The following is a 14,734-nucleotide window of genomic DNA, read 5'->3' as shown; positions in this document are numbered from 1 at the left end:
AGGGGATCAATGAGTGAGAAGTAATGTACCTACTATCTGGCAAATGTAATTGTACCCTGACAATAAAAAAGAAAACAAAAAAGACTCTTGGCTCAAACAATGAGGCCATTTTACCTTTAAGAAATAAAATAAGGGCCAGGAGTTTGGCCTAGTGGTTGAGTGCTTGCCTAGCATGCATGAAGACCCAGGTTCAATTCCTCGGTACCACATACATAGAAAAAACTGGAAATGGTGCTGAGGCTCAAGTGGTAGAGCTCTAGCCTTGAGAAAGTCCAAGGACAGTGCTCAGGCCCTGAGCTCAAGCCCAGGACTGGCAAAAAAAAGAAAAAAAAGAAATAAAATAATGAAGCCGGACATGGTGACTCATGCCTGTAATTATAGCTACTCAGGAGGCTGAGATCTGAGGACCAAAGTTCAAAGCCAGCCGGGAAATACAAAACCGAGAGAGACTCTTATCTTCAAATAATCACTAGAAAATGAAAAGTGGGGCTGTGGCTCAGGGTAGGGCTGTAGCCTTGAGCTGAAGAGCTCAGGGACAGCACCCAGGCCAGAGTTCAAGCCCCATGACCCCCACCTCCACCCCACCCCCCAAAAAAAGAAATAAAATAATGAGCCAGGCACTGTTGGCTCAAGCCTACAATCCTAGGTACTCAGGTGACAGACCTGAGGATTACTGTTCAAAGGCCAACCTGGGCAGGAAAGTCCATGAAACCCTAACCAATAATTACACACACACACACACACACACACACACACACACACACACACACACACACACAGGTGAAGTGGAGCTGTAGCTCAAGTGCCAGACTTGAGTGAAAAAGTTCAGGGACAGTGCCCAGGCTCCAGGACTGGCACAGTGAGGGAGAGAGAGAGAAAGGTGTCATGGGGTCTGGGGGAGGGAATTCCACATCCCACCAGAGTCCACCATGCAGACACAGTCTCATGCAAAAGAGATCAATGTACTGGGGAAGTGGATAGCGAGCTGACCAGCCAGGGATGCAGCACAGACTCCAGAGCTGGAACTACGACCCCAGCAATCCTCAAGCTGAGGATTTTGAGGGCCAAATCCATGTGGTCAAGCCTGGCCACACCCGGGCGGCCAATGGGATTGCAACACACACTGAAAATCTGCATAACCCTCTCAGGCCACATGCAGGTGGCAATGGAGTCCCAGTCTGCCTCACAGCAACCGTCTGGACTAACCTATCATTTTGGTTTGAATTGGAGAGCAAATTTGGCGGGTCCCCACACAAAGCAGGTGGATATTCTTTCTCCTGGGGGTGGGGATAAGGCTGCTCCTTCCTGGAAGGGCAAAGGTGGCTGGGCTGCTTTACTATTGTTAGTCTCCAATATTTCACACCGCAGGTGGTCAAGCAGATGACACAGTCTTATCATAGCGTGCGGGTTGAAGGCATTTAGGAAGCTAAATACAGAACTAACTAAAGGCCAAAGTGAATTATTACATCTTTCTTCTCTTTCTGGTATATCAGGGATTTTGTCAGAGTTAGTTGTTATTAGGGTGGCAGGGGTTAGTTGTTTAAGCTCCGGTTGGGGGTTAAGGGTGGGATTTGGCCCAATTGGCTGAGGTGGTTTTTTCACTTTAATTCTTTGTATAGTTATATACATGCCATGGTCTCTTGAAGCACTTCTAAAAAGTCTCATTCCCCAGGTTCGACCCTGGTCCCAAACAGGGTCTTGGGGATTTATTATAGAAAAAATAATTTGGAGGCAAGGGCTATTAACTGGGACCCTTTTTTTCCAATCAAAACCATAACACCCCTTCCTTCTGACCCAAATATCAGGATCAGGTCGGGGTGGTACCCAGTATCCCTTGGCATCTGCCACCACTATTGTCTCACAAGCCCAATGGGCACAGTAATATTCCCCTGGGATGTCACAGCCTGAGGCAGCTGTCCTTGGACACAAGTGAAATTGATTGGGCACCTCATCATTCTTAGTTTTACCTCCACAGTGGGGGAACGTGTGGGGCCAGCTGACATACTACATCAAATTGTACTTGTTGGTGAGTTAGTTTTTCTTGGCTCTGAACCACTTCTGACCCTTCTCTCCGAATTTCCCACTTGTATCTCTCAGTCTGGTGGGGTGAGTCTCCGCCCCTCCTCACTCTGCATCCAAGCCACAAGAGCATTACAAGTCTAAATGTTTTACGAATGTCCGTTTTAGTGAATCATCGCCAGATTGCACTGCCTTCCATTGGTCCTCCTTGGTCAGGTTAGCTGCTTTGATGTGGGAGGCGTGGATCCAGGTCTTCAGGCTGTCTACCTTAAACAGAACTATGGTGTAGGGGCCTTTCCAGCAGGGCTCTAGGGGCTCAGTCTTATGCCGCTTTACCCACACCTGTCCTGGAAGGAAAGGGTGTAAGGCTGGGGTGTCCTTAGGCTGGGATGGTGCTGATCTGTGTGGAGTTCCTTCTGGACTTTTTGCAGGGCCTGAAAAGACTGTGACAAATGTTGGTTAGACAGGTTATGCTGTAGGGCATCTCCTAAGGTGTGACACCCCTGAAGTACGGTGGGGAGCGTACTCACAGGAGAGCAAAGGACAGGAAAGCTGTCCAGTTTCCGCCAGTCTCAAGGGTTAATTTGGTGAAGGTCTCTTTTGGAGTCCTATTCATCCTCTCCACCTGACCCTGAACTTTGGGGGTGATAGGCACAATGCAATTTCCAATTGATCCCCAATGACTTACCTAGTAACTGAGTTGTTACCGGGAAAATGAAAGAGGAGCCATTGTCTGAACCTATAGCTACTGGAAGTCCAGACCTGGGAATTATCTCCTCCAGCAGTTTCTTTGCTACTGTCTGTGTGGTTTCCTGCTCGGTTGGGAAAGCTTCTGTCTACCCTGAAAAAGTGGCTACAAAAACTAGCACATATTTATATCTGTACTTCCTGTCTTTACCTCAGTAAAATCTACCTCCCAATAGGCTCCTGGCACCGTTCCCCTTTCTCTTTTTTTCCCTTGATGGCTATTCCAGCAATTGCATTTGTCCTTTGGCATGGCACACACCGGCTGGTAATATCTTCTAACATTTTGTCCATTTCAGGTATACAGTAGAACCAGCAGATCAACTCCACTAACTTGCTTTTTCCTAAATGAGTTCCTTAGTTTATTAATTTAATAGTTTAAGTCCCAACTCTCAGGGAGAATAACTCTCCCTCTGTGAGTCTCCATGAAGAGACCGGTGAATCTTCTGGTCTTCAGGTGGATCCTGGGCGCCTCATGCCCGCTGTCCTATAGATGTCAAAGCTTGGGTTAGGGTGATGAGCTCTGCCCTGTGTGCTAAGGTGTTGGCCCGTAACGGCCTGGCCCAAATGACTTGTTTCCCTTCCACGACCATCACTCCCGCCAACCTCTCGTAACTGCTTCCGTCAGTGAACATGGTCTTTTCCGAGTCGGGCAGCGTGACGTCTGGTCCGATGCTGTGGGCATGAGTCACAACCTAGGCACAATCGTGCAGCACTGTCTGATCAGTGTCTGGGAGCAGGGTGGCACAGTTGAGGGCTGTGGGAGCTCGGAAAGTCACGGGCTGGTTCAGCAACAGAGTGTGGTACTGTGTTAGTCTGGCATTGAACATTTGCCGGTCGGAAGGGCTTCACAACAAGCTCTCAGCCGCGTGGGGGCGTGGGGGCAGTCACCACAAGATCCTGTCCCAGTGTCAGCTTGTTAGAGTCTTTGACTAGCTGGGCTGTTTCTGCCATTACTCTCAGGCAGCCGGACCATCTTGATGCAACTGGGTCCAATTTCTTAGATAAGTAGGCCACCGGCTGATAACAGGGTTCTAGTTTTTGAGGCAGCATGCCCTTATCTACCCCAGCCTTTTCATCCATGAACAAGTGGAAAGGCTTGTGGATCTCCAGAACGGCCAGGGCAGGGCCCAAGACTAGCTGTTGTTTAAGGGCCTGGAAAGTCTGTTCCTCTTTTAGTCCATTTAATATTTTATCCCAGCCCTTTGGTGATCTCATGTAAGAGCCATGCTACTTCAGCACACCCCAAAATCCGGAGTCTACAGTATCCCACAGTTCTCTCACTTGCCCCTTAGTCCTGGGAGTAGGGATTTGCACGATTGCCTGTGTCCTGAAACTTGACAAGGTCCGGAGTGCACCTTGGCGATCGTACCCAAGATTTGTAGCTCTTCTGGTGCACAGCTGGGCCCTTTTCACTGAGACCCAGAGCCGAGTTCCTGAAGCAGGCAGGTCTCTTGCCCTGGCCTGTGGTCGCCTGTCCCTGCCTTCTTTACTGGGAGTGGTGGTATATTCCAAGATGACGGGCATGGGACCAGAATCCCTGCTTGCCAGAGGCGGTTGGTGTGGATCCTGATTGCTTTCCTTGCTTCTGGAGCCATAGGGTATTGCCTTTCTCACACAGGTTCAGCAGAAGCTGACCAGCACTGGGCTCTGGCGGTCAGCTTGGCCGGGGGATTCATCTCTGCCCAAAGCTGGGGAAATTTTTCTTGGAGCTTCCGGAGGAAGTTTGTGGTGGTCCAGTGCAGAATATATTCCCGGGCTATCAGCAGCGATAGCTTTAAGGCCAGGTCCTCCCGTGGGGGGAACTCAGGTCCACTTTAATCTGTGCTGCTTCAACCTGACTTGTGCCCCTAATGTATGTAACAAGTTTCTCCCCAGCAGGGGGTGCGGTCACTCGGGCATGACTAGAAAGGAGTGGGTCACAGTCCCTGTGCCCTGGTTCACTGTCCTGTCTGTAGTCCACCGATCAGTTTCAGATCCTGTGGCTCTCTCTCTCTGGACTTCCATCCTCCCTTTGGTCATTGGCCCCAGGGCCTGCTTTAAAACTGACATCTGTGGCCCAGTGTCCACCAGGAAATGGACTGGTTTTCCCTCCACTTCCAGAGTTACTCTGGGCTCTGGGAGGGCAGAGCCCTCAATCATCCAAGGCCAGTACTTTGGCCTCCTTCCTCTTCTCCTTAGCCCAATGTCCCCTTTCCTTGCAATAGGCACACTGACCCTTCCCTAATTTCTGCGTTCCTTCTCTGCTACTTTCTCTTCCCTTCTCTAGCCTCCCTTTCTTTACGGGGCCTGTAGGCCTCCCTTCTTTTTTTCTGTTTCTCTGGCGAGAGAACAAAAATAAAAATCTTGGCTAACTTTTTAACCTGGTTTTCTTCTGTGGAGTCTCTGTTATCTCAACCTTGTGATACAATCTCTACTAGTTCTGACAAATTCTTTCCCTCAAACCCTTCAGTGTTCTGAATTTTTTTTTTCTAATGTCAGGAGCTGCCTGGTCCCACAAATGTCACATTCGTCACTTTTCTATTTTCTTCAGCTTCTAAATCTACAGGCGTATAGGTGCGGTAAGCCTCAAGGAGTCTTTCTAGAAGGCTGCTGGGGATTCATCTACTGCTTGTTTAACGTCTCCTACCTTAGACAAATTGATCGGGCACTTTCCAGGCGCCCAGAGACCCCCCAGAAGAGTCTGGCGATAAACCTTTAGCCTCTCCCTACCTGCCGGCGAGTTTGGGACCCAGTCCTGATTCCATGAGAGGAGGGCTTCCTCTATCTCAAGGGGGTCTTGCCACTGTGTCCGGGGACCAGCTTCTTGGCTTCCCGGATAATCTGGCCTTTCTCTTCAGTGGGGAAAAGAACATCTAAGAATTGCTGTTCATTGGCCTAAATGGGTCGATGTGTCAGGAAAAGAGTTTTGAACAAAGAGGCTAGTGCCTGGGGTTTCTCCCAAAAGGGAGGGCTCTGCTGTTTCCAACGGAATAAGTCACCAGATGAAAAGAAGACTTGAATCTCATAGGGATGAAGCTGCCCCGCTACCGGGGTCCCATCTGCCTAAGTGGGAGTACAACAGGGGGTGCAGGTGGACCTTCACTGTGGGGTGTCGAAGGGCGGATCTCTCTCAGGTCCCTTCCCCCAGCCTCCCCATACAAAGAGCCAGAGCCAGTATGAGATGGGCTCAGGGGGTCTTGATCTGACCCCTCGGGAAAAGTCAATGGATACCTGAGGGTAAACACGTGAGGGGGCTGGGTAAGGTGGAGGAGGCAGAATGGCCTTCGGCTGTTTAGGAAGCAGTGGCCATGATCTCAAGGCCAGAACTATGGCTGAGGTCTTTTTGGAAGGCAAATGGGGTTTCAGCACTCTGGATTCCCTCCACTAGCGAGTGCCAGGCTACGATGTAGGGATAAATGCCTGAGAGCTGTACATTACCGGCAGAAGTGCCTTCTAAGGGCCACCGGGTGCGAGGGTGGGCCACGCGAGTGGGCAAAAAGGAGTCAGTTTTCCTGGGAAGACACAAATTACCAGGTAACTTAGTTTTCTTTAAAAAAAAAAAAGTTCAAATGTTGCAAGACCAAGTCTACGGGACGTTCCTGGACGGATGCTGCTTGTTCCATGTCTTCCTGCAAATTAAGTTCATTCACAAGGCTAGCAAGCAAAAGCAGAAGCAAGAACAAACGACACAGACAAACACCACCGTACACAGAACAGGTTAACATTACTCCTGTTTAGCCGATTTGCATTCTAGGCCAATCTTCTCCCTGTGAAAACTGCTATAAAGGGGGCAAAATTTTGTTGTGATAAAACTCAGTATCACCTTGGTCCCGGGGAGGGGACTCCACATCCCTCCCCATAAGGACACAAGGCGGGCAAGGCTTCCTTGACCACCCCAGGTTAGGGAGCTTCGCCGCGTCCAGCCTCTCTCTGTCTTAGGCCCACAGTGCACTTTCTCAACACAATACAAAGCGGCCGACCGACTTGTACTCAGCTCTGGAGGTCTCTTCTTCACCCGGGCGTCTTTCCCCCAAAAGGTAGTTAAGGACTCTTTCCCCACCCATGCACCAGAAATGTTACAGGGTCTGAGGAGGGGAGATTCCACATCCCACCAGAGTCCACCATGCAGACACAGTCTCGTGCAAAAGAGATCAATGTACTGGGGAAGTCGATAGCGAGCTGACCAGCCCGGGATGCAGCACAGACTCCAGAGCTGGAACTACGACCCCAGCAGTCCTCGGTCGAGCCTGGCCACATATATGTATGTATGCATGTAAATAAGAAGTACTGCTCCCCTCAAATGACTTGCCCTTGGATAAAGACTTGTATTCACATGTGTGAATTGTAGCACATTGGCGAAAATTATCTTGACACCATGAGGCTGTCATCAACCTGGCACACCCACATGGGGCCCCAAGCCCTCTAGAAGGCCCACATAAGTATAAGGGACAAGCAGGAGCAGAGACAAAAGCTGCAGGGCTGACCTGGGAAGAGGAAAAGGCCCAGGCTGAGGGGAAAGGAAGCTGAGGTGAGGAGAACACAGACAGACATGACCCATTTATTTATTTATCACCAGTCCTGGGGCTTGAACTAAGGGCTGGGCACTGTCCTCGGGCTTTCTCAAGGCTAGTGCTCTACCACTTGAGCCACAGCACCACTTCCAGTTTTTTCTGTATATGTGGTACTAAGGAATCGAACCCAGGGCTTCATGCATGCTAGGCAAGTACTCTACCACTAGGCTGGACCCTCATCTACTTTTTAATGACAGAGCCTCAGATTGTGGAACTTGGTTCTTCCAAAGCCACGGGCTCCACCTCTGCCAGCAAGAAACACTCTGCTGCTGTTTCTTGGAGATGCAGAAAGTGTTTGCTTTGTTTTGCATAATAGACATATTTCCCAGGCCAGCCCCTTTCTGGTTCTTTGTCATGTGTCACGGCAAGTTGTTTTTTTTTTTTTTTAAGTCCTTGGTGAGCTGTGGGGAGGCAATTTCCATCTAATACAAAATTCTTAAGATGGAAAAAGTCAACTTTTCAATATCACTTCAGGGACCATATTTTGTGCATTCAGCAGCTGCACACAAAGTCAGGGAAGGAATTAAGTGCAATCTCCTGACAAGAGGATTGGAGGAAGGGATGCCCGTGAGCTGCTGCCCCCTCGTGTCCAGACACAGGCGTTTGTGTTCGGATCAGCTTCCCTAAAACACCTAAGACTGCAGGCTGGCAGCCCCTGTAGCCGGGAGGAAGACCTACCTACTGTTTTAAACTCTGGAAGAAAAAGGAAAACAACAAACAAACAGGTTGGATGCCATGGTGCACACCTGTAATCCTAGCATTTGGAAAAGTCTGGAGTTCGCTCCCAGGGTTTCAAATTCCAGGCAGTGAGTGTGAGTACTGCAGACTAAACTGGGCCTCAAGCTTGTTTGGCAGGAATTACACCATTTGGGCCATGCCTCTAGCCCTTTTTTTTTTTTTTTTTTTGCTTTTGCTGCCTTTCTTTCTTATTTATTTATTTATTTATTCATTGCCAGTCCTGAGGCTTGCACTCAGGGCCTGAGCACTGTCCTTAGACACTTTTTGCTCAGCCAGCTTTCCCTGTGATTGTGGTACCGAGGGATGGCACCTGGGTTTTCGTGCATGGTGGGTGAGCACTCTACGCCCGGCCCTGCTTTATTTTTGAGGCAGGGTCTCCTCCTTGCCCCTTTCCCAGTGGGTCCAGGCATTGTGCTTTTCCGTGGCTGGGTTACCCGGCACGTGCCACTGCGCCCGGCTCTTCCGTGAGATGCGGTCTCGGGAAGGTTTGTGCCCCGGCTGGCACGGACCCACGCTGTTCCTGCCTCCACCTCCCCAGGGCCAGGATTCCAGGCTCCAGCCCCAGCAGAAAGCCCTGCGGAGGCCTGGGAGAGGAGGACGCTGGGCGCCTGTCTCCAGATCTGAAGTGGAAAGCCTCCTGCAAATCTCCAGCCGGGTTCCCGGGCTCGATGTGGAGAGCCTGAGCCAGGTTGGAGGAATCAGGGCTCGCGGGCCCCGACCTCGCCATCTGCACCGGGCTCGCTCACCGGCTCCGCCCGCTTGTGACCCAGGCCCCGCCCCCTGCGCTGTTGATTGGCTGCTTCCGGCACGAGACCCACACCAAAGACAACCAATGGGAGTGGCCCACGGAGAGTTTTTCCCCGGTTAGCCGACGCGGACGCTAGAACCCGGAAATGACACGGATGGACAGGCGAGGAAAACCAATCCGCTACGAGGAGCGTATCGGATTGTCCAATAGAGGGCCTCTGTGGGCGGGTCCAGAAGGCCGGTGGTGAAGAAGGTCCTAGTAGTGGCCGGGGACTGCGGCCGTAGTGGAGGCTGCGAGCGCCGGGAGCGCGGCAGGAAGGCCCCGTAGCGGCGCGTGGTGAGGTGGAGGGCGACGCCGCGGGGCTCCGGAGGGTGCGGTAGGGCCGCGAGCCCTGGGCGGGGTTCGCAAAGGCCAGTTCTGCAGAGTGGCCTTCCAGCAGCCCCTCCGCGCCTCCTGGCCTCAGTTTCCCCCTTCTGACCACACGCTCCCCCTCCCGCGCACCCCCAGCACCGGTGAGGCGTTGCTTCACAGGCAGGGTGGAGGAGCCTCTGAGGACCCCAGATTCCAGCTGGGGGGGGGGGTCCTTCCTGACCCCTCCCCTCACCCCCCTTCCTGGAACCGAAGCGCCTTGATTTCCCTCACCACCTGCAACGTGGCGTTCTGGGTAGCAGCTCTTCCTTCTTAGGGTGGTGTGAATGAAGGTCTGGTGAGTTGAGCTGTATGTCCACCTCATGTCCAGCTACCCCATAGTTGCCCAATAAATGCTTATTGTTGGCACCATGGTGCTTGAGAACTGCCTTCCTCCGCTCCCCTTTCCACCCCACACATACCCTGCCTGTGGTCAGTGGGATGCTGACCCAAGGCCTGTCCTCTCCACAAGATCCCCGAGGGACAGGCCAGAAAAGGAAGACTGGAGGGAGCAGCGCTGCAGGCAGCACGGAGGCTGAATCAGGGTGAGGGGAGGTAGACAGGTGTGTGCTGCAAGAACAACCATGGCAGATCCCGTGTACTCTAGGCCCCAGATGTCAGGTTTTAGGGGCCAGGTAGAGGGTGGCTGAGGTATTTTCAAGCCATGGAATTCCAGAGTTTGTGTCTTCAAACTGTCTCTTGGTGACTTTGGCGATTCACTGCTGCCAGCCTCAGTTTCCCCTTCTGGGGCATGAAACTCGGATCAGCACTCACTCATTAGGCTGTTTAAGATGGTGAGAGATAAGAGATGTGAGGTGGTACTTAGTGTTAAGTGCAGGATCTGGCATTGGTGTAGTACCTAGCTCATAGCAGCACTTTTCTGTCACACCAGTCCCTGTAGGCTGTGATACCCATTCCTGGTCCCCAAGGAATCAGAAGGCATGGGGGCGTATCCAGACTTGCCCTTCCTGCCTGTCCATCAGCCTCTGGAGCAAGTCCACTTCCATCCCTGCCTCTACAACTCTCCATTCCTTGCAGATCCTGCTGTTGCCTGGCCCAGGTGACATGTGCATGGGGCCCCACCCCTGAATCCCAATGACGCTCCTGCCGATGGCGTCAGTGATGGCGGTGACCGAGCCAAAATGGGTCTCCGCCTGGGGCCGTGTCCTGTGGCTGACGATGCTGAGCATGGCCCTGGGGTCGCTGCTGGCCTTGCTGCTGCCACTGATGGCAGTGGAGGAGCGCTGCTTGGCTGTGCTCAAAGGCTTCTACCTGCTCAGCAGCAAACTGGACAGGGTGCAGCATGGTGCCACCAAGCGTACCAGCCCGTCCACAGAGCTCAGCGTCACTTCCCGGGACACGGGGCTGCTGGTGGTGAAGACCAGGGCATCTCCAGGTAAGGCAGGGGGCCAGTGCTGGGGCTTAAACTCAGGGCCTTGTGTTCTCACTTGGCTTTTTCACTCAAGGCTGGCGCTCTACCACTTGAGTCACAGCTATACTTCCAGCCTTTGGGTGGTTCAGTGGAGACCAAGAGTGTCTTGGACTTCCCCTACCAGTGCTGGCTTCTTGAGGAACTCAGGGAAAGAGCACTAGCCTTTAGGCCTGGCACCATGAGCGGTGGAGCAGAGCCCAGTCCTCAGCCCTCCGATGCTCTCGCACACATCTCCCAGTGATGCAACCGTTGCAAGAAACAGCCCAACCAGGTGCTAGTGACTCACGCCTGAAATCCTCACTAATCAGGAGGCTGTGATCTGAGGATTGTGGTTCAAAGCCAGCCTGGAAAGTCCAAGACATAGTCTAAAACATCTTGGTTCTAAGTCAGGCTGGGGCAGAAAAGTCCATGACATTCTTGTTTCCAACTAACCAGGTAAAAGCTGGAAGGGGAATGTAGTTTAGGGGGGATAAGAGTGACAGCCTTGAGCAAAAAATCTCAAGGACAGCACCCAGGCCGTGAGTTCAAGCCCTGGTATTGGCACAAAAAAAAAGGAATGGGGCCGGAAGTTTGGCTAGTGGTAGAATGCTTGCCTAACATGCAATACCCGGGTTCAATTCCTCAGTACCACATACATAGAAAAAAGCCAGAAGTGGTACTGAGGCTCAAGTGGTAGAGCTCTAGCCTTGAAAAAGTCCAAGGACAGTGCTCAGGCCCTGAGCCCAAGCCCAGGACTGGCAAAAAAAAAAAAGGGAAAGAGGGAGGGAGGGACAGAAAGATAAAGTGTCTAGGGATGGTGACCCAGACACCAGGCTGAACAGCAGCCAGCAGCTACTGGCCCAGAGGGGAGGGACAGGGTCCAGCATCAGATGAGATGAGCAGCAGAGGTAGGAGGGCTTACCCATTGGGGCTGTGGGCCCTGGACGCAGAGCAGTGGGGAAGGGACAAGGGCAATGGGCCCAGCAGAAGACAGGTGGAAATGTAGTCCTCTTGGTTCTCACCAGGGTGCAGGGAATGCCTGGGGAGGCAGTGACCCACCCTCCTCCCCGTGGGGCCAGGGGCGTGTGGCTGGGCTGTAAGGCTGACCGGGGCATCCGCTGCCACGTAGCCTCCCTGACCAGGTCTCTGGCTGTCTCCTAGCAGGCAAGCTGGAAGCCAGAGCAGCTCTGAACCAGGCGCTGGAGATGAAGCGCCAGGGCAAGCGGGACAAAGCACTCAAGCTCTTCATGCACGCCCTCAAGATGGACCCACACTACGTGGACGCGCTCAACGAGCTGGGTGTCTTCTCGGAAGAGGACAAAGACATCATCCAGGCGGATTACCTGTACACCCGGGCTCTGACCCTGTCCCCCTTCCACGAGAAGGCGCTGGTCAACCGGGAGCGGATGCTGCCGCTGGTGGAGGAGATTGACCAGAGGTATTTCAGCACCATCGACAGCAAGGTCAAGAAACTCTTGTCTATTCCCAAGGACAGCTCAGCGTTGCGCCGGGTCCTGGAGGAGACGTACTATCACCACATCTACCACACGGTGGCCATCGAGGGCAACACCCTCACGCTGTCTGAGATCAGACACATCCTGGAGACGCGCTACGCCGTGCCTGGCAAGAGCCTGGAGGAGCAGAACGAGGTGATCGGCATGCACGCCGCCATGAAGTACGTGAACACCACGCTGGTGTCTCGCATCGGCTCTGTCACCGTCGACGACATCCTGGAGATCCACAGGCGGGTGCTGGGGTACGTGGACCCGGTGGAAGCGGGCAGGTTTCGGACGACCCAGGTTTTGGTGGGACACCACGTGCCTCCCCATCCCCGGGAGGTGGAGAAGCAGATGCACGAGTTCCTGCAGTGGCTCAACTCGGAGGACGCCATGAATCTGCACCCGGTGGAGTTCGCCGCCTTGGCTCACTACAAGCTGGTATACATCCACCCGTTCATCGACGGCAACGGCAGGACCTCGAGGCTGCTCATGAACCTCATCCTCATGCAGGCCGGGTACCCACCCATCACCATCCGCAAGGAACAGCGCTCCGAGTACTACCACGTGCTGGAGGCTGCCAACGAGGGCGACGTGCGCCCCTTCATCCGCTTTATCGCCAAGTGCGCGGAGAGCACCCTGGACACGCTGCTTCTCGCCACCACCGACTACTCTGCGGCACTGCCGGAAGCCGCGCCCAACCACTCAGGGTTCCAGGAGACACTCCCCATCCGGCCCTGACCCCCGGTGTCGTTTTCTCCCTCAGTGAAGAGGGAACCAAAGAGAATGCCATTTCTAGATACCTACTTCTGCAAAACCAGACCTTTAAATAGTCTTGATCTCCAGATTTTTTGTTGTTGTTGATGGTGGGTTTTCTTTGTTTTGTTTCAGTTAAGAAAAAGCTAAGTGATGACGCTATGTCTCTTAATTTATATTCCAGGGATGTTATTTATTTGCTGCTACTTTGGAGGGAGCTGTGCTGGTGGCAGCTGTGGGTGGTCAGGGAAGGAGGCAGAGTCTGTGGGAGGAAACCCAGGTTTCTCTCTGAAACGTGGTTAGAACCGGAAAGTGGACTGTTCTGGGGAGAGGTGTGCCCATCTGTTTGCTGAGACCCAGATGGCTCTGGTGGCTTTCCTGCCTCTCCAGACTGGAAGTGAATGCTGACATTTGCATTAGATGCCTTACTCATTTCCAAGGAGTCCTTTTGAGCCATTGTGACCTCGCAGACTTGAGTGCCAGAGGCTATTATTTTCATAATGAGACTATTTTTCTAAATCCGAGGAGGGCAGCAGCTTTGGTTTTGTTTCCCCTGCATTTCAACTGCAGTGGTTCAGACCTCTAGACTGGTTCCCCAGTAACTGCATTGGGATCTCTACCCACAAGAGAGGAATCTGAGCAGCAGGGGACTGGAGTCAGGGTAGAGCACTGGCAGGTGCAAGGCCCTGAAACTCTTCCCCAGCACTTCAAAGGAAAAAGAGGGAAGGGGGAGCTGAGTTGTGACTCAGTGGTCCCTGCCTGGCAAGTTCAAAGTCTAGTACCATGTCCAATGGCTCACCTCTAGGACCAACCAAGCAAGCCAAATGAGTGTGAGGTCCTAAGCAACTCTCTGGGCATAAATTAGAACTCAGTAATCATCTGTGACCAGAAGCAAAGTGTGTGTCTCTTCAGAACCCAGTTACCCTTCTTGCCCCCACGTTGTGGCAAAACCACTCCACTGTCACAGTATCCCCTGGGGCGACGGACAGCGTCTCAGAGGGCCTCAATTTCTAGCAACTATTCTTGTTACACAACCAAGTGCCCTGTGTTAATGTGTAATCTTAGGGTGCAAGTGTCAACTGGCTGCTCTTTAGAAGACCTGGAAATCTCGGGTCCTTCTGCATGGCCAGGAAGGTGTCTGCACCAGGCAGGACTTTGCTCTGTGTTGGGGGCTGCCATACTTGCTGAGACCTGCTTTTGACAGTCAAATGATCTTGCTCTAACATAGCAGGTGTTTGCTAAGTCACTCAATTGTGTCACTGACACACTCAGCCTGTTTTCTGAAGTGAGAAGATGCACAAGATGACTGTCAGTAGTGGGTGGGCCCTAGAAGCTGGAATTAAGCGCTTCAACCTGGCCCCGTGTAGGAAGTGGGGTTGTCTTGGTTTCTCACGCCAAGAAGGCCTGGGGCCTGCTCGTCGAGTCCCACAGTGAGAATCTGCACTTTAGTTATGTGTGAAGGATATTGTTTTAACAAATTACTGATTATCTAATAAAGTATTTTATTACCTACATGTCTGAGATTTGCTATCTTATTTGAGTGACATTTCCATTTTTCCCAAGGGGGATATAGAACTGTCACTGAAGTGGACACCCTGACCCAGTGAAGTGTGCCGAGGCCCAGCCCCATGGGGAGGGAAGCCATGGCATGCTGGCTGGGCTCGGATCTGCTCGCCAGCAGAACTGGCTTCAGACACAGCCCGAGAGCCCAGCAAATGGCAACTTTCTGTGGCCACAGCTGCTGTTAACCTGCATCCAGAGGGAAGGCCTAGAAAAAGCTGCTTTCCAGGCACTGTTAAAGACTCACAGGGAATGACAGTGACGTCATGGCTGGAAGCTGAGGACATGAAGGCACTGTTGT

General features: G+C 52.5%; 1 protein-coding gene across 3 annotated transcripts; it reads left to right on the top strand.

Moving 5' to 3' along the window:
* The first annotated feature begins 9,050 nt into the window (after window positions 1–9,050).
* Window positions 9,051–14,387, top strand: Ficd (FIC domain protein adenylyltransferase). Of its 3 annotated transcripts, none has more exons than XM_090320338.1 (3): window positions 9,051–9,138; window positions 10,249–10,606; window positions 11,786–14,387. In XM_090320338.1, exons 2-3 carry the CDS (start codon window positions 10,306–10,308, stop codon window positions 12,856–12,858), a joined length of 1,374 nt encoding a protein of 457 aa, XP_090176464.1. In that variant the 5' UTR covers window positions 9,051–9,138; window positions 10,249–10,305; the 3' UTR covers window positions 12,859–14,387. The 3 variants fall into 3 exon arrangements, with proteins under 3 accessions (XP_090176464.1, XP_090176462.1, XP_090176463.1); XM_090320336.1 differs by having other exon boundaries at window positions 11,783–14,387; XM_090320337.1 differs by lacking the exon at window positions 9,051–9,138 and adding an exon at window positions 9,267–9,508 and having other exon boundaries at window positions 11,783–14,387.
* Window positions 14,388–14,734: the final 347 nt, after the last annotated feature.

The sequence above is a fragment of the Megascapheus bottae genome, chromosome 28 (genome assembly GCF_031878675.1).
Source record: "Megascapheus bottae isolate mThoBot1 chromosome 28, mThoBot2.hap1, whole genome shotgun sequence".
Taxonomy (NCBI): Eukaryota; Metazoa; Chordata; class Mammalia; order Rodentia; family Geomyidae; genus Megascapheus; species Megascapheus bottae.
This window is presented reverse-complemented; position numbering and strand designations above follow the sequence as displayed.

Excerpts from the sequence above, each read along its gene's own strand:
- Ficd (XM_090320336.1), top strand. The coding sequence starts at position 10,306 with ATGACGCTCCTGCCGATGGCGTCAGTGATGGCGGTGACCGAGCCAAAA. Across the intron at positions 10,607-11,782 it reads GAAGACCAGGGCATCTCCAG|CAGGCAAGCTGGAAGCCAGA; the intron begins GTAAGGCAGGGG and ends GCTGTCTCCTAG.